We start from the raw sequence: 22,477 nt of genomic DNA, 5'->3' as shown, positions 1-22,477 counted from the left end.
GACCGCCCGGAGGAGGACACCCCGAAGGTCAGGCGCCTGGCATCATCGTCTACGACCTCGAGAATTGCAAGTGCGCACTCGGGTGCCTGCCGCCAGATGAATCCGCGTTACAGCATGCAGATTACCTTGCCCAAGATGGGGAAGTTGAAGGAAACGTTGACGGTGCCGTTGGCGGTGATGTGCGCACAGTCGACCAGGAAAGATGCTAACGTCCAGCGCTACGGTGTCGGGAAAGTAGGCGAAGATACCCGCAGGGTGTTTGGCGTGGGTGGACAGAACGGGCGGAGCCGCTGTCTACGAGCGCTTGGCGGATGTTGTGGCGGTGGCTAGGTCGTGTTGGTAAATCGGTTGAGCAGGTGCGGTTGGGCGAGGGTACCGCTGCTGATGTGAGATGAACGAATCTGTGGCTGGTGGCTTTGGTCAGAAAGTACAAATATCATCACATAAGAAGTGGAAATGCTGATTCCGCCGGCGGTTTACCCCGTTCTCCGGGGCCGTGTCCTCGGAGACCAAAGGGACTTTCTCCAGAGTGTCAGAGAACTTTGCCCCTGCCGATGCCTCCAAATATCAATGCCTCCAAGTTAATCAGCAATATTAAAGCTGCTTGAGCTACGTCATGCATATCAAATTTTATAAATTAATTTGAGAACCTGGTGTTAGTGACGCCGAATTCAGCGGTATCGACTCTGCGGCGGGGCTTCCGCGAAATTGCACCTATGTATTTGGTATTTCAGCTCTTGCTTCAAATGCTCCTCCTGTGTCTTGCGCCAAAATTTCCGGTTTCCAAATAATTTTCTTCTCGAGTGAATTAGAGACCTATAATAAATACCATCTGGACATCCAGCCTTTTGCAGTCCAATTCTAATAAAGGTTTTTCGGTTCAAATTACCGCTATCCGTTTTTTATTTCCTCGCTTTTCTCAATGGCTGACCTTTTGTTGCCAACTATAGTACAAAGATTCGCACTTTAAGCTCGCCAGACATGAATTGGAAAAGCTTAGCGTCTTAAGCGCTAGTAACGGAGATCTCGACTGAAGAAGAGACAGAAATCACAATTAAGGACGCACTGGAGAGGAGCGTTTAAATCCAGGGTTAGTGAAGCCCTTGCACGACCTGATGGTAAGCGTAGCTGTGCCTGCCAGCGGCGTGGCTAACAGGTTGAAATGGTAATTCTAAAGGTACAGGTGCATCAAATATCTACCTACCTAGGTCTCGAGGTTTAGCGGCCTAATTCTCATACCCACTTGGTCTCCCTAAGGCCTGCCAAAGCCCGAAAAGCTTGGGGGCCCGGCCCGGCCCATTATATAAATACAATTACGTAAAAAATAATATGACGTAAAATTACGAAAACGTTTTACGAAAAAAATTAATTAATATTTTAAACATTGGAAATATTTATTAAATTAATAAACCCTATTTTTTTAAAATAAAAAACGCCGTGGATAAAATTTTCGAAAAAAATAAAATATTAAATAATTATATAAAAAAATAATTTAAACGAATTAATTTATTATATAAATAAATTATTAAAAACACCGATCCAACTTATTTTAATACGGTTTTATTTCCCGCGCACCGTAACGGGTAAAATATGTTTTAAAAAACGGTTAAAATATTGCAACAAAAATTTACATTTTCAAATTATACGTTAAAAAATAAATAATTAAAGATTACCGTGTTGCGTTAATTTTAACGCGTATTATAAATAATAAAATAAATTAATTTAAGTTTATGATTTAATTTACGAAAAAACTCGTAATTATTAAATTATTAATTTTAAAGAAAATTTAATTATTCGGAAATTCGTACAGGCCAGAGGGCGTTTTTAACCTTTATAGGCTATAAATTTACATAATAAATTAAATAAACCAAATTATTTTATTATTTTAAATTACGTTTTTAAATAATTTAAAAAACATGTTATATTATAATATTATGGATTTTCTAATGGGTAAAAAGCGTAATGTCGCTAAATTATACGCAATTTTTAAAAGGTTTATTTTAAAACGTAATTTAAAACCTATTTACACGCGAAATTACCTGTTTAAAAATACTTTTACGGTAATAATTATTATTACCCCTAATAAATACAAAATTGCCCTGCTTTAATATACGCCCTAGCCGGAAGAAATCCCGAAATAAAATTCCGCAAATTACCCTTTTTATTTAAATATAAATAAATACAAAAGGAATTATGGAAAAAACGTTGAAAAAAATTTAAACCCAAATTTGTAACAGTTAATATAATTTCAAAAAATTGGATTGTATCGAACGGAAATAATAAATTAATTTATGGAAATAAAAATTCGATTATAATTCTTTTAACAATTTATTTAATAATTTACAACGAATTTTAAAATAACTTTCCAAATTTTTAAACGTATAACGTTAACAGAACTAATATTTTTACGTCGATAAATATTTCGTATAATTAATATATGGTAATATGTTATTTAATAATTATTATTTAATATATTGGGTAAACGATATAAAATATTTGGATCCAAAATTGTTATATAAATTTAAAAAAAGTAATCCGCGTTTTATATTATAAGGTATATAACGCGTATAAATTACAGCCTATAATAAACGTATAATAAAAAGGGTTTTTATTTACGGGACGGCATTAAAATTTAATAACGTCGCTTACGTTAAAAAACTTTTACGTAAATATTATTTTAAAAACTCGCTTTAAAAGAAAACGTATAATATAACGGCTTGGATTATATACTCCGTATTAAAATTATTAAGAAAACATTTTAATATATAAATTAAAACGTCGAAATAATATAATCTTTTTACAATATAAATTATTTAATAATTATTTGCGCGTTCCATTTATTATATTTGTAAACTTTGCCTGTATAATAAATTTTACAATAATTAATGGGTGGATAAAAACCCCTAAAATATTATAAAAGATTTTTATAAAAATGTTCGATAAAAAAGATTTGTTAATTTGGTATAAAAAGACCGGCCGTTTTAATCCGAAAATATTAAAAGTATTGGTCCACCGGATTAAAAATATAAAACTTAAAAAATTACCATTTTTAAAATGTAAAACGTACGTTTAAACGCACGGGAAAATAATAATATTTAAACGTTTACGGGAAAGATTTTACCGCCTCTATTATATAGTATATTTGGATTTTTTTATTATAAAAAGTCCGGTATAAAAAAAATAATTTTTATTATTTAAAAACGAATATATAAGGCGTTTAACGGCCGTTCCATTTAACGGAAAAATTAATACGACTTCGTTATTATTATTTTTAAACTTAAATAGTAAATAACGAAATAATATAATTCTCAAATTATTAAATCTTTGCACAATAACAAATTTGCCTTTATAACCCACGTTAAATATATTTATTACCAAAAATATTGCTTAAATATAGGGATTAAAATAAAGATTTCCCCAATTAATACCCATAAACTTAACGGTTAAATAAATTTTTTAAAATAAAAAATAATTATACGCGCGTACAAAATACGTATAACGGTTAACCTTCCAACGATTTTACAGTTTAACGTGGTTATAACGGTAATTTAATTAATTAATATAAACCCTTTAATAAATAAAAAAAACTTTAACCCTAGTAAAATCCTATTAGTATATTTTAACGGGTTTTTAAATATTATACCCTTATATTATATATTATATTAAAAAAACCTACGGCCGAATTGGTTAAAAGTTTACGTTTATAACTGTAAAACCTACGTATTAAACCGAATTAAAGCAAAAAACATAAATAAAATAATATTTAAAACAAATTTTAAAACTTATATTGGATATTTAATAAATTATAAAACTATTAAAATATATTATATATAAGTATTTTCGTTCGATAAAATTATTACCTTACGTAGCGGACGTTTTAACGAATTACATTTTTACCAAAAAATAATATAAAAAATTAAAAAAACAGGAAAATTCACCGATAAATACGAATTTTTAATTAACCAAATCCATAATTCCAAATTAAAAATTTTAAGGGAAAGAATTCTCAAAAATTTAGACCTATTAAAAAATAAACCGGATTTTATAATAAATTTAAACGTTTTTATTTTCAAGTTAATTGTAAATAATATATTACAAATTCAAAATTTGGGCACCAAAATAATAACCGCGCACGTTAACGGTAAATTAACAATATTAAAAAAAGTTTAATATAACGGACGGACCTTTTTTAGACACAACGATTAACCAATTAAAACCGCTTAAAAATATTTTAATTAAAATTAATAAGTTTTAAAAATATATTTTAATAATTTTAAAATATATAAATATTTTGTAAAATAATAAAATAACGCGTAAAATAAGGGATAATAATACCGAATTTAAAATACGTATTCCAAACGGTATAAAATTTCCACCCGAAATATTAATTTCCATTAATAAAAAAATTAATACGCCCATACCGGAAAAAAGTATTCCGGTTTAAAAACCGGATTTCGTTGCGAAAAAAACGGCGTAAAATTATCCAATACCAAATAAATTTAAAAGAAAAAATAAAAATATCCCCAGATTATAAAATTTTATAAACGTTTATATAAAATAGTTAATTTTAACGTTAAAATTTAAAAATATTGGAAAAAAACGCCCAAACGAATTTCAATAATTTTTACGCAATTCCAAATTTATAATAAGATTTTTAAAATAATTATAAAACCACGTAAATAACGGGGTAGGAAAAACGTATAATGTAAAAAACGTACGGAAAACGATAAAAGTAAAAATTTTATAAATATTATATTTTCCGTACAAAAAATACGAATAAACGAAAATATAAACGTGTAAACCAAACAAATATATAATTTAAATTGGTTATTTGTTCCAAATTTTAAAATATGTTAACGTTTTTTACAATATTTTTATTTAATTAATCAAACGTATTAAAAAACGGTAATTATAATTATAAAATCTTACACGGAACCGTTATAACGGTTATATAAAAAAAACCTAATTTAAAAATAAAATTACACTAAAATAATTTAATATTAATTTTAAAAACGTGGAAAAAATTAATTTAATATTTAAATTACGCGTAATTTATATAAACCGCGCGTTTAAAATAAATTACGTTTAAAAATAAATAACTTGGGAAAATAATATTTAAATTAAAATGTAAAATAAAATTAATCCCTTTAATATATATATTTACGTATAAATTCGACAAAAACGGATATTTTAAACGGTATAAAATTCGATTAATTATTATAAACGATTAAAAAACGTTTAACACGTTTAAAAATATTTACGTAATAATATTTACGGCGCGTAATTCTAAATTAATATCTGCGTTAACAACGTATTTTAATTTTAAAATAATATAAATAAATATAAAAAACGCGTTTTTAACGTTATATTTAATATTAATAAATTAATATATTATAACGTTTTCGAAAATTTTAAAAATAAAAATAAGGTATTTAAATTACGGAAAACGTTTTACGGAATAAAAAAATTACCCAAACTTTCGTACGAAAAACTGTTACAAATATTTAAATATTTAAAATTTATAGATTAGCGTTAAAAACAGGATAAAAAAGCCTCCGCGTTCTTTTGGCTAGATAGCGTTACTTAACCCAATATATGGCTCTTTTACCCTATTCATTCTGCCTGCACGTGTTCTTTAATGTGCGTCAACTTTTGTTTAACATAATACCCCTTGCCCTTACATTTCGGTCTTCTATTCTGATGATTTCTCATAGAGCCCACAAAAAATAACTCGTCATCGCATTCGACGCAATGTGAACCAGATGGTAAAATTGCGTGCTCTGCCTCTCGCCCGCCTTTTGTGGGGAGCTTAATTATTTCCAAGGGATTGCCCTCAGTTGGACCGCCTTGTCCGTTTTGGGGGACGTCGGATTTTGTACCGGAATTGTCCCCACGTCGCTGAACAGCGGGCGAATTGCAACCGATGGGAACAGCTGTAATACCCACGGCGAAAAAAGTTAAAACACCAAAAAAGGTAGACGTTCGCATATTGGTGATTTATCGAAAGGAAAATCAAATTTGGTTGACGCGAAGAAAATAAATGAAATAGAAAAAGTTAATCGAGAATGGTGCTGGAATAGAAGTGCTTGTGAGAAAAACACCCAAAGCTTCGTAGATAATTTGTCGAGATTTTATACAATTACTGTTAATAGGCCTTGAAGGTAATTAATTGATCCATAAAACCTAGGTCGCTCGTTCCGAGATCTTTGGATGGACCCGCAGGTACATTGTAAAGCCGCAATTAAGCCGCACTTAATTAGGGAGCGACAGAGCAGGGATAAGCCCTGAGACCAGTGGTAAATATTTAATATATTATCTATTTTTACATAACTAGCTACCCCTAACTTGCGTGTATCTTATGGCGGGTGATGGAGCGGGTGCAGGTGCCTGCACGGAGCTGCCGGTCCACGTGGGGTGAATCAAATAAACTAATAATAACCAATTTTTTTAGAAACTCCGTTTTTTTTATAAAAAAGAAGTTAATTAAAGTCCAGTATTAACGCATTATATTTATCTTGAAAATGGGAAGACAACTTAGTCTCAGGGCTAATCCCTAAATCGGAGTTCCATTAATTAAGCCGCTAGGCTTAATTCGTGGCTTTGCTTATACCTGTGGATCCAACCTAAGATTACTTTGGTTCAGCTTTAAAGACAATTTGTCGATTTTCGGGTTAAATGGAGGTGATTTCGTCAATTCGGCAACCGACATTCCGGTATAATTAATTAAATATAAATTGTACAAATAAACGGTTTGCACTTTGGATATAAAAATTAACGAAATAATCAATAACGATTTATTTTATATTTTTAAATAAAAGTTGGTTTCTTAATAAATATCAAAATTTTTCGAATGTTTGTAATTATATTTTTATTTTCAAATATAATTTGAAGTTTTTTGCTCGTAAAAAATGGTTTATACGTATATATTTTATATAAAGTCTTTGGTTAATATATTATATAATATGAAATGTTAAAGATTCGAATAAGTAAAATAATAAATATTTTAAATAAATTATATAATCGAAACAGGCTGTTATTTTTATTAATTTTAACGACATTAACACCAAAATTTTAACGATTAAATAACCGTTATAAAAAAACGTCCAAATGAAAAAAAGTATAAATACTATAAAAATTGCGTATTTTATATATAAATTTAATAAGTTTTACATATTTTTTAATTTTAATTTGTATTTATTTTATTGTCATATATAACTAATATAACGTATATTTATATAAATAAAAAACTAACGAATAATAATTTAAAAAAGAAATTTGTACGTAAATATTAATATAATTATACTTATTATATTATAAAAAAAATAATAAATACTATTATTTACATATAAACTTTTAAATAAAGCGTTGGAAATAATATTATTGTAATTTATTTTTATTTTAATTTTTATATAACGCATATATATATAACGTTTTAACTGTTAAAAAGGCCTGATTTAAGGCTTTATAATTATATTTTTATTATATTATTACCATTTTTATATAATTAAATATTCGTTAATATGTAAATATATAATATTTTAATTATATCGCCGTTACGTATATAATGTGTGCATAATGCGCATATTGTGTAATTACCTCCATATGCGATAATAATCGACAAAATGTCCTCAAATTAAAACGGGCGCGATTTTTTCGGCCAATTTAATTGGTCGAAAAGCCGTGTGGTTAAAAGGTATATAAAACGCCCGGTTCACCCTGCAACGCAGGGGGGTTTAATTTAAACATTGAGATTATTAAGACCTGCGGTCCGGAAGTGGACAGGGCCTTAAAGTAATCACCTGACGTTTATATTTAGTTTGGAATAATGATTTAGCCATTTACCCAATTAAGGCCAGATTTTCATCGTATATATAATAAAATAACGGTTTTTTAACGGTGAAACTAATATAAGTATAACCCTAATATTAGCCACGTTATTTTATATATTTGTAATCTGCGATTTTTATTTTTGAAAATTCAAATGAAAATGGTAAAAATATAAAAATAATTATATTATATAATTTTAAAATATATATTATTTTTACCATTTAATTTATAGTAATTTATTTAACAATTATTATTATGTAAGCTTTTAACCTTAAATATTAAATTTATATATTAAAAATATATTTAAATGTTTTTAAATAAGGATTTTTATTATGAAAAAATAACAAATTTATAATTTAATTTTCATTTCTTTCCTATACGTAAGGCCTGCCAAAGCCCGAAAAACTTGGGGGCCCGGCCCGGCCCATTAACCCATGGGACTGGGATAGGGGCCCGTAAAAGCCTATAGGTTTTTTTGGCGGGTTAATAGGGGCCCGCGGGTTCGCGGGCTTGGCCCAAATTGGGTAACCCGCGGGTTTTATACAAATTTAAAATTTACGAAAAAATTATTGGAAAAAATAAAATATTTGTATATTTAATTAAATAAAATAACGTAAATTTTAAAAAATTATAACCATTTTTTATAATTATTTTATATTATATTAAATTATTAAATTAAAATAAAACGTATTATTATTTTTTTTAGATATAATAATAAATTAATTTTTTTTTTATTTTGGTCGGATTCGGCATTATCGCCAAAAAATTTTTCGTTATTATTAAAGGAATTTTTAACGATATAAAGGGTAAGGTTAAATAATTTAAACGGCGAAATGTTTAATTCGTTTTTTTTTTGGACCGGAAGCAAATTTTTAACCGAAAATTTAAAATTAGGTTTGGAAATTTTTTCCGGGGTAATACGTTATTTAATAATAAAAATTTTACCATTTGTTTTTTCGCTTATTCGCGGACGTCGCGTAATAAAAAAATATAATAATTTTTAACCAAAAGGTTTATTTATATTAAAACGGACGGTTCGTTTATTTTTTTTTTGGATTTGGGGCCATTTATAACGGGTATAATATTATAAAATATAAATTTAAATTATATATTAACGTACGGGTACGTCCAATTATTTATAATATTGAAAATAAATTTAACGAAATTTATATTTTTAACCTGGATAATAATACGGCGAATATATATGGCGTAAAAATTGGAAATTATTTTGTATTAAAATGGTTATAATAGATGGTTATAACGTAAAAAAATAAAAAAATTTACTAATAAAAAAATTGGTAAAAAACGTTTTAATAATTTTTTATAAAACCGCGATAATAAACGTAAAGAATTTGCAATTAAGTAAATATTCGTGGGTAGTTTTTTGGATTAAACGTTAAAAAAATATTTTAGGGATAATTAAATCGAAAATTCGCTATATTTTTCGAATTTTCCGCAAAATAATAATTAAAATAAAATTAAATAAATAAATTAAATATATAATAGGAAAATAAAAATATATTACCGGGTTTAAAACGTACATTTTTACATTTTTTGGCGATATTTTTTTTATCCGCGGTTTTAAAAGGTATTTTGGGCGTTTTATCCGTATAAAATTCACGTATTATTTTTATTTTAAAAATTTTACGAAACGTTTTAACGGAAATAAAATATAAAAGGGAAAATATTATAATTAATTAAAATTAAATAATAAAATAGTTATAAAAAATAATTACTAAATAAATAATTTAAATCGGTAATAATTGGGGTTGGATAAATGGTCGGGTAAAAAACCGAAAATTATTACGCGATTATTAAAAAAAAAAAAAAAAATTATGGGGGGACGAAATTAAATTTAATTAGGATTAACGTAAAAATTTTTTTAAACAATAACGTTTTTTTAATTGGATAAAATACGGGGTGGGTATAAGGTTAACCTAATTAGGAAAATACCGCCTGTAAAAAAATTTCCGAATTTTGGAATTTAATTATAATAATAAAAATTTTAAATTTTTACAAATTTTATAATTTTATAATTTGATCGCGGTTTTGTTTTATATTGGAAAAATTACCATTTGCAAAAATAAATATCGTTAGTAAATATAGGTAAAAATTTGCATTTTTTATAATAGTTTTAATTGTAATTGAAAATTAATTAAAAATAATATTTAAACGTAAAACAAATAATAATATTGGTCGTAAGGTTTAAAATTTACGAAACCGCAATAAAAAACTTAAAAAGTAAACAAATAATGGCGATAAAGTTAAATTATTCGTAAATCGCGCGCGTAAACGATTTAATATAATATTATCGCGGTAAAAATCGAAATTGCGCGTTAATTACAAATATATAACGTTAATTAAATTTAAACAAAAATAAATGGAAAATAAATTTAAAATAAAATTTATTGCCAAAAAATAAATAATTATTTTATATAATTATTTAAAATAATAAAATTATAATAACCATTTTTTATAATTATTTAAAAAATATTAAAATTAATATTGGAAAAATTTACAGTCCAAATTTGGTTTAAAGGTACGTATTTCCGCCCTAATTAATAACGAATATTGGGAAAATGTGGATAATTTTAACGATTTGGAGGATATTTTCGAAAACTTTTTTTAAATTTCCATTAAAAATGCTGAAAAAATAATACCTAAATGGGAAAAAATGGTCGCTATTTTATTATTATAATAGGCCAATTATTAAAATAAAACAAATAAATTCGTCCGCCAAATTTTTTACAGTTTTTTTAAAGGCGTTTCGTTTATTAATATTATAAAAATTGGTAAAATAATACGCCAAATTCGCCATAAAATTACCTATTTTGGTAATATATTAACGTTTTTCCAAAAAAAATGGCTAAATTAATAAATAATTAATAATTATATAGGATAATTATTATTTTTTTTAATTAACAATATTAAATAATACGTAATTCCGTTTATTATATTATATATCGGTATTGGTATTTTTTAATTGCGTATTTGGTTATTAAAATATATTATTAGGCAAAAAATATTATGGTTTATAATTATAATATAAGCCAAATATACCAAATATTCGAAAATAAAATAAAATAAATATTCCCCAAATTAAAAATTATAATACCAAATTTAACAATTATAATATAGGACGGTTTATTTTACGTTTATTTAATTTTTTACCCTTATTAAAGAAATTTTATTGCGCGTTTTTATTTGTTATAATGTACCCAAACCTTTAATTGTAAATTATATTTATATTATAAATATCGCCAAATTCCGCGCGTAAAAATTATATAAAATATTTAGTTACAAAGCCCCTATACGCCGCATTTGGGCCAAATAAACGTTTTATAAAATATATACAAATGTATTTAGCAAATTAATTGGAATAATTTACCGAATAATTGTTTAGGAAAATACCCAGGGATGGGTTATATTTTTATTTATTACCGCCGATTAGGTTACAATACCCGATTTTGGCGAAATAATAAATAAATAAATAAAAAGGTTATAAATATTGGTTATAAAACCTATTTATAATAAAATGCCTAAGGAATTTGAAGGAAATTTTTTATTTATAATGTAAAATTATATCCAAATACGGTTATAATAGATAGTTACGGGATTTTTTTATATTTTAAAATTAAAATAATAAATTAAATTATAATAATTATTAAAATTAATGTAATACAATTTTAACGGTAAAAAGGGTTTTTATTTTCCAACCTTTTTTAAAATTAGTGAAAAAAAATTAAAATTAAAAGTTTTTTTTATTTATAATTTTACGTTAAATAAATTAATATATTTTAACCAATTTAAATAAATAAAATAAATAAAACGAATATAATTTAAATAAATAGGGAGGTAAATAAGTAAATAAATATAAAAATAGGTAAATATTATTTATTAAAATTTTATTTTATACTTTATTATTTGTAAAATAAATCGGATAAGGGATATATTTTTAGTAAATACCGTAATTCGTTTGGCGTAAATAATAACCAAGTTCGAAACCGTAAATAATTATATTAAAAATATTTTCCCGGTTTTTTATAAAACCATTAAAATTTTAATTTGGATATATAAATAAATGTAAGGCGTAACCGTATTTATTAAATTTTTTATTATACGTTGGAAAACGATTTTAGGTATTAATAAATTTGTATTGGATTATAAACGGCGAATATTTTTTAATATAATAATTAAAATAATATATTAATATATAATTATTTAATATAACCATTATAATTTATATTTATTTTTAGGTTTAAATTATTTTATACAATTTTTCGTCCGTTATCCTTTTTTTGCTATTCGGTTATTAATACGGCCATTTTTTCGAATTAGTGGTTTGTTTCCCGTCGTTTTTTTCGCAATTTTTTTCGTTCGACTTCGTTTTGTAATTAAATTTTGGAATAAAATTATATCCGGGGGTAATATTTCTAATATTTTTCGTAATCGAACGGGTAATCGAAAATTTAATTATTTAATCGGATTTAACGATATAAATTGGGTATAATTAATAAAAATAGGAAATTTAATTTCGATTAGCCAATATAAAATAAAAATTAAATAGGTAAAAATTTATTTAATATTTGGAAATTTTTGTTTAAAAACCGGTAATTATCCGCGATATTTTTATTTTATTCGTATTATAATTTATTATATAAATAGTAGCGATAATTTGGGAAAAAAAAAAAGTTCGTTAATTTTCCAAATTTTTTTTTTNATGCCGAAACGGAATTTATCGTTACGTTATTTACAAATTACGAATTTACGGATTGTAATAAACCTGTAATAAACGGCGGAAAAAGCAACGTTTATTATTTATATATTTTTAAATTATAAAATAATTTTTTTAATTTATTCGTTACTGGTTTTTGGTTTCGCCGTTGGATTTTAAAAAAAAAAAAAGTCGATTTAATTTTAAAAACGTTCCAAAAATCCAAATTGGCAAAAATTTGGAAATTTTACCAATAAAGGTTTTTCCGAAATAACGGCGAATTATATATTATTTACAAATAATATATATAAATATTAAAATACCCCTAATTTAATAAAAAAAATTAATAATAATATAACGGAATAAATATTTTTATACGGTATTGCAATATTATCGCCTATACCCGAAAGGGATTGGAAATTTAAACGACGTCCGGTAATATTATATTAATTAACGTCGATTTTCGGCTAGTAAATTATTTTTTTTTAAAAAAATATAATTATTTATATAATTATCCATTATAATTTAAATTTATTTATTTTATATATTGTTTTTTTATTTACGTAATATTAATAAAATATTATATATTCGTATAGGCTAAAAACGTATAATAATATTTAAAAAATAAAATTGAAAAATCCTACGTCCGATTTTATATTTTATTGCGGAAAAAATTTAATATTATATATAATTTGGAATTTAAATTGTTCGTATAAACCCGAAACGACCGATAAAAGGTCCCTTCGTTACAAATATTTATTAAAAAATGTAAAATAATAATTAAAAATATTATTATTTAAACGTTGGCCAATATTTTCCGAAAAGGGAAAATATTTTTAATTATTAACGGGTAAATTAGCCCAGGTTTAAAATACGTTTTTTAAAATATTATAACCGTTTACGTAAATAATAATTAAATACGCCGTTATATTATTTTGGATTTTATTACAATTAACGTTAATAAAACGAAAAAACGATTGGTAAAATTTACGGCCCAAATTATTGTAAAATATAAATTGGAAAGTAAAATATTGGCTATTACGGCCGATAATATATTTAATTTTCGCGCTAATAACGTAACGGCGGAATTTCGGGTTTATAATTTTTAATTATAAATATAATTAAAAATTTTCCAATTATTTTATATAACCTATATTTTATAATTTGTAAAAAGGGTTATATATTAAAATTTCCATATTATTAAAACAGATTTCCGCGTTTTTTTGGTTAATTTTTATAATAATAAAAATTTAATTATTAATGGTACGGACGAAAATAAAACGTAGAATATTTTTCCAAAATATATTATCGTTTAAATAAATAATACTAATATATTAAATAATTTGAATATTATTTAACCCAATATTTTATATTAATTAAAATATTTGGCGGTTTTATTTTATTAAAGCCCCAAACGGATAAAAATTTTTTGCAATTTATAATAATTTACCGGTAAATATGGATTTAAAAGCTTTTAATTATTAATTAAAAATATTTAAATTAAATGGAATTCGACTATTTTAATTATTACGCATATTTTTTAATTTCGTTAAACTATAAAAATATTTATTTAATAATATTTTATTTTGCCAAATAGTTAAAACGATTTGGTTAATGCTATTTTAACTAAATTTCGAATTTTTAACGAAAATTAAATTATTTTGGAATATTTATTGGCGACGATTAAAATTATAACGGTTTTTACCAACGTTTTTAAAATAAATAAAATAAAAATAATTATATATATATTATTTGGATTAAAAATTATCGGTATAATTTTTACCAATTTCGAACGCAAATTTTAATTAGAAATTCGAAAATATCTATAAACGGGATAATATATTAATTTAAAAGCCGTAATTTTAACGGCGCGAATAAAATTGGATAAATATATTAATTTAATTTAACGTTATTACGTTAAAAAATTATATTTTTTGGCCGTTATTTTAATTTTCCCGACGCGTACGGATTTCCGAAAAAATCGTTTGCGGTATTATATAAAATATATTAATTAACGCGTAAAAAATTTAATCGCCAAAAGGATTAAACGTTTAACCGAATTATATTCGAAAAAACGAAATCCGAATTTTTACCCGAAAAAAAAATTAATTTAACCGGGTATTAACCCGGTTTTATTTATTTTATAACGCAAACCAAATCCGAAAAAATCCAAATATATAAATAATTAAAATTTAAACCCGATAAGATTTTTATATTTTATCGATCGATCCGTCGAAAAAAATATCCGGTTAAAAGTTAAAATGTTTTTAATATAAAATACGTAGTATATTAATTTTACTATAATTTAAAATATAAATAATTATACGGATAATTATATATATTAATTTTTATTTATATTTAATTATAGAAAACGATAATAATATTTTTAATTGGTAGGTTATATATAAAATAAAATTTCCAAAATTTGCCCAAATTACCCGCGATATTTTAATTATATTTGCTATTTTAATTTTTATCGAACGTTTATAATTATAATTAGGTAATTTTATCGGTTTTAATTAATATTTTTTAAATTTATTTGCTATTCGCAATTATATTATTATTTATATTTCGATTAAAAAAAAATTTATTTTTTTAATCGGTATTAAAATTGCTATTATGGAAAACGAATATTTAAACCCGGAAAACGAAAAAATTAAATACGATAAATTTACGGAATTTGTCGGTTTTATTTATAATTTGGGTAAATTAAATAATAATTTTAATTCCGATAAAAATAATATTATCGAAATGGCCGTTAATAATACCCCAATCCGGGTTAATATTAGCCGTATACTTATATTACCTATTTTTATTTAAATTGGATTAAAATATAGCAGAATTTTTATAGAAATTCCAACCAGGGCGTTAAAACGGGTACGGAATAATATATCGTATGGACGTAATTTGAGGAATTTTCAAATATAAAATACTGTTAAATAAATTGTTTTTTTTCGTATTTTATATTCGGTTAATAAAAAAAAACATTACAATTAATATTTGTTATTTTTATTTTTATTATAATTTAATTTATTATATACGAAAAAAAATAAGAATTAATAATAATAATAATAATAATAATAATAATAATAATAATAATAATAATAATAATAATAATAATAATAATAATAATAATAATAATAATAATAATAATAATAATAATAATAATAATAATAATTATATTGGAAAATGTATTATTTTATATTACGTTTATTTTAGTATAATTTCCTTCGGAATTTTACAAGTGTTAATTTTAAAATATTTACGTATTTACGGGCTTTACCCACGGGGGCCCGCGGGCTGCCAAGAAAACCCGCGTTCAAATTTGGGCCGGGTTGGGCCCCCCCATAAATATTACAGTTTACCCGCGGGCCCCCCGACCCACCTATTTGGGCCGGCGCGGGCCCCCACGGGCGGGTTTTGGCAGGCCTTACCTATACGTATAAACTTTTTTTTAATTTAAAAACAAAAACCTATTTAAATTTATATATCCTTTTTATATATAAACTTTAACATTTAATTTTAAAAAGTTATTAAATAATAATCGTCAAATAAACTGTTATAAACTGAATTGTAAAAATAACATATATTTTAAAATTGTATAATATAATTATTTCTATATATTTACCATATTCATTCGAATTTTAAAAAATAAAAACAGCAAATTACAAATTTGCTGAATAACGTCGCTAATATTAGGGATATAATTATATTAATTGCACCGTTAAAAGCCGCTATTTTATTGTATATACGAGTAGGATTTGGTCTTGATTGGGTAAATGGCTGCATTGTTATTACAGATCAAACATAAACGTCAGGTGACCACTTCAGGGGTCTGTCCATTTCCGGGCCACCCGGTCTAGTGTTGTTACAATCGGGTTGCCAAATAAGGGGGTTGGCGTTAACTTGCTTAAGTTATATAGTCCAAGCGTATGGAAATAATAATCATATTAATCCAAATCCAATTTGCACTAGCTGCGTTCCGTACACCACTTGAATTAGCCTTTTAGTAAAATGTCATTTTCTCCTCTGGTAGGCCGACGAGTTCTTTCCCCTGGTATTCAAGAAAGACCCCTTGGCTTCTCATGAAAACTGCCAGACCAATTTCGCTCCAAAGTGTGAGTTTTTGGCTCCTTGCGCCCCTTATTATTGTCGGTGTTTTTGGGCCACGATTCACGCCACGCTACGAAACAAATGAAAACCAACACTTAGTATTTGAAACAAAAGTTGCTTAATATACTTCGCAACTTACCATTGTACTTTGCATTCTGTCCCCAACAGTAACCATCTATTACCCAGCAAAATTCAAATTCTTTACACTTTTCCGCGCTCAATCTCTGTTCGTATCATTAAAAGGCGTTAAAATTGTAGCTTAATATCGCAGTTTTATAATCTTACCATGCATCCAGTGAATTGGTCTTCCCCAAAAAATTCTTGAGGAGTTTTGGTGCCAGGAGGGGGGTTTGCGGCTACTAATACAGCCTCAGCCATAAAAACAAATGTTGCCAAATTTATAAGCTGCATAGTTAATTTGTTTCAGGATTAAATACGGTAATACAAAAACGGTAAAAACTCGGCAAAAGCTGCGCGATAGAAAGGGAAGCTAAACGGGAAACGACAAAAAATACAACAAAAAATTGGAAAACCGAAGAATTTATAATTTTGGTACAAATAAAAACTTTAGTTTTTATTTGTATCATTATTTTATTTTTGTTTAGGCAACAATAACTCTAAGAATAACTACAATGGATGGTCTTATCCTATATAATATGAAAAATGCGGTGGTTTATTTTTAGTACAATCGCATAAACCGGCACGAATCGCCACAAAGCTCTTGAATCCATGCAAGGAATCCCTCGACGAAGATGACGGCGCGCCCGATCAACACGGAAATTAGTCGCTTCACGCACTCAAGGACGCTTGGGTTAGGGAATATTGCGTTTTATGAAAACCCAAAAGCTAATATCCTCCCCTTCGTCTTTTGCTTGCTGTTCCAAAGACCACGTGATTAATACCGACCACTTGTAAATTCCCGACTAAAGTCTTTAAATGTATTCAGAGTCATTTTGGGTTGGGCAGCCCGGCAACGTTTTTGAGCCGGGAAGCCTTGTCGGCTGGGCTGGGAGATTTGGTCAGGAGCAAGCAAGATATGGCTCACTATATAGTAAATACTGCGGGCTTGACTCGTCAGCAACATCTCGGCGCGTAAACTCGGCGCGCCGATAATACTACCAATGCCGGCTTTGCAAGGTGGCTGAATCGATTTATGGGATATCGATGCGGATCTCGCGGGGACTTATCCGTACATCGCTGATGATGCGACCTTTGATAAGCAGCAGGCCGCCCGCACGTCGGGACTGAGGAGTACAACATCGCTCCGTTCAGTACCTTGATCTTTCAGCCCTCTCGGCCAGCGTGCCACCAGTACTGGCGTCGTCCAAGGTGCCATGGCATCCCGTAAATAACGCTTTCGCCGAGATCACCATGGATACGATGGAAATAATTCTCGGACCCAACGTCCGAGCCAACATCTACGTTTCTTCGGTGGGAAATAAATGGTTGCGCACACAAAGCTTCCTTGTCAGGTTTGCTGAGGGCTCTTTTTTCATTCGCCGATCGGCCCGAACCCGTCAGATTCGGTGAGGATGGTAACAAATATACGTGATTAATTCAATAACGACAAGGCGGATATCACATGGCTCAGCAACCGACGTTCCAAAACCTTGTCCTACAGAGTGGCAACTCCATGCAGACTGCTTTGAGAGTGACAAGGCATGAAGCCCCTGCGAAGAGGATGCTTCAAAACCCCAAGGGCTCTGAAGAAGTTCTTGAAATTCTCAAAAGTGCCTAACTTATCTATAAAGCCCTTCTGATTAGTATTACCGCATCGTATCTTTGAAAGAGACGATGGATTCTGTGGCGGCGCCAAGCTTGCGGGGATCTAAACACAAAACGACGAATTGGATTTTCAGATTTTCTATGTAAGTACCCGGCGTTGACTCGGTACTAATGTAGAACTTATCAATATCGTGTCGACCTTTCAGTCGGCGCGTTGGCCTTAACGACTGAAGCCCCTAAACCCGCATAATTTCACAAAGGAGCACGTAAACTACACTTGCTCTGGACCGGGACACAGATAACAGTGAGGACTGGGGCCGAGCCACAGCGTTGAACGCAGTATAGTTGCTTCTGGGTCAACCACCAACATAATGGAACTTCTTTTGGTGTCTTTTCGTCGCCGGCTAATATATAGATGGTTTGGGGGTAAAGTTTGAGAGGGTGTGTCCTGTGATGGGCTAGAGCACTTCTCGATGAGATAATAAATGGCAGCAATGTGAACTTGGGCCACAGCAAACGTTGAATGGTGCAGAAATGAGCAAAGACTAGCAAGGCGACAAAAAAAGATGTGGAATCCCAGTGCACGCTTGAGACCTTTTCATGTTTCGACTGACGCCCATTTGCCCACAACCCCTAGTCAGCCGGACGGAAACCGGCAGCCAGGGCTGTAACAACGCATATTTATGACGTTTTGATTAACATTTGATGATGGAAGCCTGGTAGATGTTGCAGCTTGATTACCTAGTTGGCAGGGTATTGATAGATGTCAAATGCCTACAAAAAATCATTATTAGCATTCCCGACCGGGGCCGATCGCTTAGGGGTTTCGTGAAAGACGCAGGCGCTTTTGTGGAATTTGCAAATTTCATTTGTTTCTACCTATTTCATAGATGCTAAAAAGGTAACCTGAAATTTGATCATACTCTGAAACAGGTAATTTGCGTGGGATTATGGGTGCTTGATAAAACAAGGCACCTGTATCGCATGTTTATTGATCCAATCGGGGATCCCAACCCAGATCCAACCCCAAAAGCGATAGTTGCTGTTATATCAACAGCTATGGATGCCGATTATGATGAACTTATTTCGCACGTCCAAGCCATTCCAAACCCGCCCACAGGACCCCAAAACTTTATTAGAAGGGCCCGCGGGCCAAAAGCCCACGAGCCCGCTACTTTTTTCACTGTGGGATTTGTACTTTTTAAGCTAAAAAGTATATCGAGGCACATGTCCCACAACGTGCAAAAAAGCCGGGGGCCCGTGGGTTTTGGAGTATGCCTTACACACATCCAATATACCCAACTTCAAGGTCAGACGTTCTCACATGCAGATGCGTCACAACGCTGCCAGGGACGAAGGTAACAACATATCGTCCAACTGGCCAGTTTTTAACCGAGTCCACGTCGCAGCCACCCTTCTCATAATTCTTAAAACGAGATTGACGCTTAGCCGACCAGCTCCGATCAGTGCACTACAAAACATGCAGAAAAAAAAAAGGCTTGGTACTGTATTCTTTTTATTTTCAGACTTTCAGACTAAACGTAAAAAAAGCACTTACACCATAAGGAGTTAGACCTTGTCTTTTGCATGTGCCGGAAGGGTCTTCAGTACCATGGTCGCAGCACAGTCCACCTGTCGAACCTACGCCGAGCGTGATGTTGTCACCGAGAACGCCAGTAAGGGAAGCCATAAGGAAAAGAAGGGAGGATGCGTGCATATTTGCTGTTTATGTTTTTTTGCTAAAGTTGACCGAGCAGACTTCAAATGAAAAAAAAAAGTTGTTAAGAGAACCAAAAGAATGATCAAATAAAAGTGGTTGTTAAGAGAAATGAAAAAAATGACCAAATTAAAGCGACTGTTAAAAGAACCAAAATAAGGACTGAATGAGAGTGGTTGGCAAAAGAACTAAAAGAATGACCATAAGTTTGTGAAAAAATGCTGGGTGTCGCCCGAAGCTGCTCCCAAGAGATAGGGCAAGAGAATTTTGTCTCTGAAAACAGACCTAGATGGCCAATTTATATTATTTGGATATAAAGATGTTATAAATACAACTGCACATCGAACTTGTCATAAACAGGGTTCCCGGCTCTAATACTGTGTAAAACGTTCACGTGTGCAATAATGGTAACATTCAATATTCTTGGCGGTTTTATAATGTAGCTTGGCTGAAACCGATTTTTTAGAATCGATGCTGGGAATCTTTCATCGGAAAATTTGACATTGCCATCTCCCCGACTCAGGTACCAGTGGGTCAAAACAGCTTCGTATTACATGGATGTGAAATTAAGAGATTTGACCTACAAAACTTCATTTAGCTATAGCCAACGAAATATATTATATAATTGGAAGTAGGAAGCAAGTATAGATTAGGAAAAGAAAGTCTTTATAAACAGGTGGAAGGAATGCTGAAAGATTTTGAAACAGGTTCTTAATGCACCCGTAGAAGTTGTAAGAGCAAACCTGTGAACAAATTAACCAGTGGCTTGACAGCTCACTGGCAGTTATAAAGGGTATACCCAGTGCCGGTTACATTTCAAAGATGGGGAATGCTATTTTTATTTCGTATTAGAGATCATAGGTGTGTTACATCGAGGTGACGCTGGTGTTTAAGTTTACCGTTGGGCTTCGCGAGTTCATAGACGAACCCGGGTTAGGATTGAGCTGAACCCCCTTTAGAAATTTTTGACCCACCTTTTCTCTGAAGGGGGCTCAACTTTTTAAAATCCACTTTAATTACAATGTTGTAATTGGTCAAAATTTATGTAAAATAATGTTTTTTTTTGCATATGCGTACGTATATAAAAATTAATAGATTTTATATATATAAGTAAAATAGCATACGCGGGGCATATGCGCTAATGCCTCGGCTTAGCAGGGGCTACATGAGACGAACTAGCGATCCTTCAGATCTTGATTAACCTAATCGATGAATCGTGAAAATTGTCAGAATCCCTGCAAATCTGTGTACAGAATCGGTGCGAATGTGTGCATCCAAAAAAAAAAAAAAAAAAAAAAAAAAAAAAAAAAAAAAAAAAAAAGAGAAAAAAGGCTTACCTAGATTTTTGAAGCCACACACTGCATTTGCACGAAATTGGTAGACTCAAAATCCCATTCTGCATTCCCCATGTTTTATTTAGCTCTGTTTGTTGCTCGAATCGGAGCTGTTCATTGGTTTATAAACTTTCAACGTGCCTCCCAGTATAGCAGCGGGTCCTGATTCATTTCAGGGGGATTTAGCTCTGTTTGTTGCTCAAATCGGAGCTGTTCATTGGTTTACAAACTTTCAACAGGTCTCCTAGTGTAGCAGCGGATCCTGATTCATTTCAGGGGGCTTGGAGTATCATGTGGACTGTAAGTTACAAAACACAGTTTGGGCATTGTTTTCCGAATGAAGATATATTTAGTACCATAATCGCAATCCTCGAGCCTCAAGTATTTAAACAGCCTCTTGACCACGACAAATTACTCCAAAGCAACCTTGATACATAACAATCACAAAAAAAGATTCTTTAACCCCCCTTGTAACGGAAAACAACTTAATATCTTCTAATCAAATCTTTGTTCCCCTTCAATACTTACGTTTATTTCTCATGCAAATCACTGCTTGCCGGTTCATCTAGTCAGAATGCGCACCTCTTTCATCGCCCTTCTTTTGGTCGGCCCAACTGCCGTTCTCTCGATTGAGAAAGTGGTAGGCATAGTCACTACCGGACCACTTTGTTGCGACAAAGGTACCGGGGATGATAGTGAAACTTGCAAGAAGAAGGGGATGAACTCTTATTGTGTAAGTTTTGCAAAATGTTGCTTGATGGAGGGGTTTTTCTAATCGATATCTTTGCAGTGCTCCAACGAACGCAACGATCGTGACGGTGGTTGCGATGGAAACGAAATCTTTGTCGCCGGACGCACGGTCAAGGCATACGTAGCTACCGACAATTGCAAAAGGGATAGCGCATGGTATCCCAATACTACTTTCGTTGGATTTATTGGTTGTGCGGAGTAAATCGGCTGGCACGATGAAAAGCAAGTGGATTGCATGGGGCCTGGATAATCATCTACTCGCTTTTTACCCTTCGTTAACTTTTCAGGTAATCATTG

At 29.6% G+C, this 22,477-nt stretch overlaps 3 protein-coding genes across 3 annotated transcripts; 1 reads left to right on the top strand and 2 right to left on the bottom strand.

Annotated features, from left to right (window-relative positions):
* Nucleotides 1–5,613: 5,613 nt before the first annotated feature.
* Nucleotides 5,614–5,988, bottom strand: PgNI_05490 (uncharacterized protein; the record flags this gene model as incomplete). The annotated part of the gene is made up of 1 exon (XM_031125521.1): nt 5,614–5,988. The coding sequence occupies one exon, from the start codon at nt 5,986–5,988 to the stop codon at nt 5,614–5,616; it is 375 nt and encodes a 124-aa protein (XP_030982852.1).
* Nucleotides 5,989–19,595: 13,607 nt separating this feature from the next.
* On the bottom strand, nt 19,596–20,119 carry PgNI_05489 (uncharacterized protein). Its single transcript, XM_031125520.1, has 2 exons — nt 19,938–20,119; nt 19,596–19,850 (listed from the first exon to the last, which is right to left on the bottom strand). The coding sequence occupies exons 1-2, from the start codon at nt 20,094–20,096 to the stop codon at nt 19,659–19,661; spliced, it is 351 nt and encodes a 116-aa protein (XP_030982426.1). The 5' UTR covers nt 20,097–20,119; the 3' UTR covers nt 19,596–19,658.
* A 1,885-nt stretch (nt 20,120–22,004) lies between these two features.
* Nucleotides 22,005–22,382, top strand: PgNI_05488 (uncharacterized protein; the record flags this gene model as incomplete). Its single annotated transcript, XM_031125519.1, has 2 exons — nt 22,005–22,163; nt 22,221–22,382. 2 exons carry the CDS (start codon nt 22,005–22,007, stop codon nt 22,380–22,382), a joined length of 321 nt encoding a protein of 106 aa, XP_030983034.1.
* Between the last annotated feature and the right edge of the window lie 95 nt (nt 22,383–22,477).

The sequence above is a fragment of the Pyricularia grisea genome, chromosome I, assembly GCF_004355905.1.
Source record: "Pyricularia grisea strain NI907 chromosome I, whole genome shotgun sequence".
In the NCBI taxonomy this organism is placed as follows: domain Eukaryota; kingdom Fungi; phylum Ascomycota; class Sordariomycetes; order Magnaporthales; family Pyriculariaceae; genus Pyricularia; species Pyricularia grisea.
This window is presented reverse-complemented; position numbering and strand designations above follow the sequence as displayed.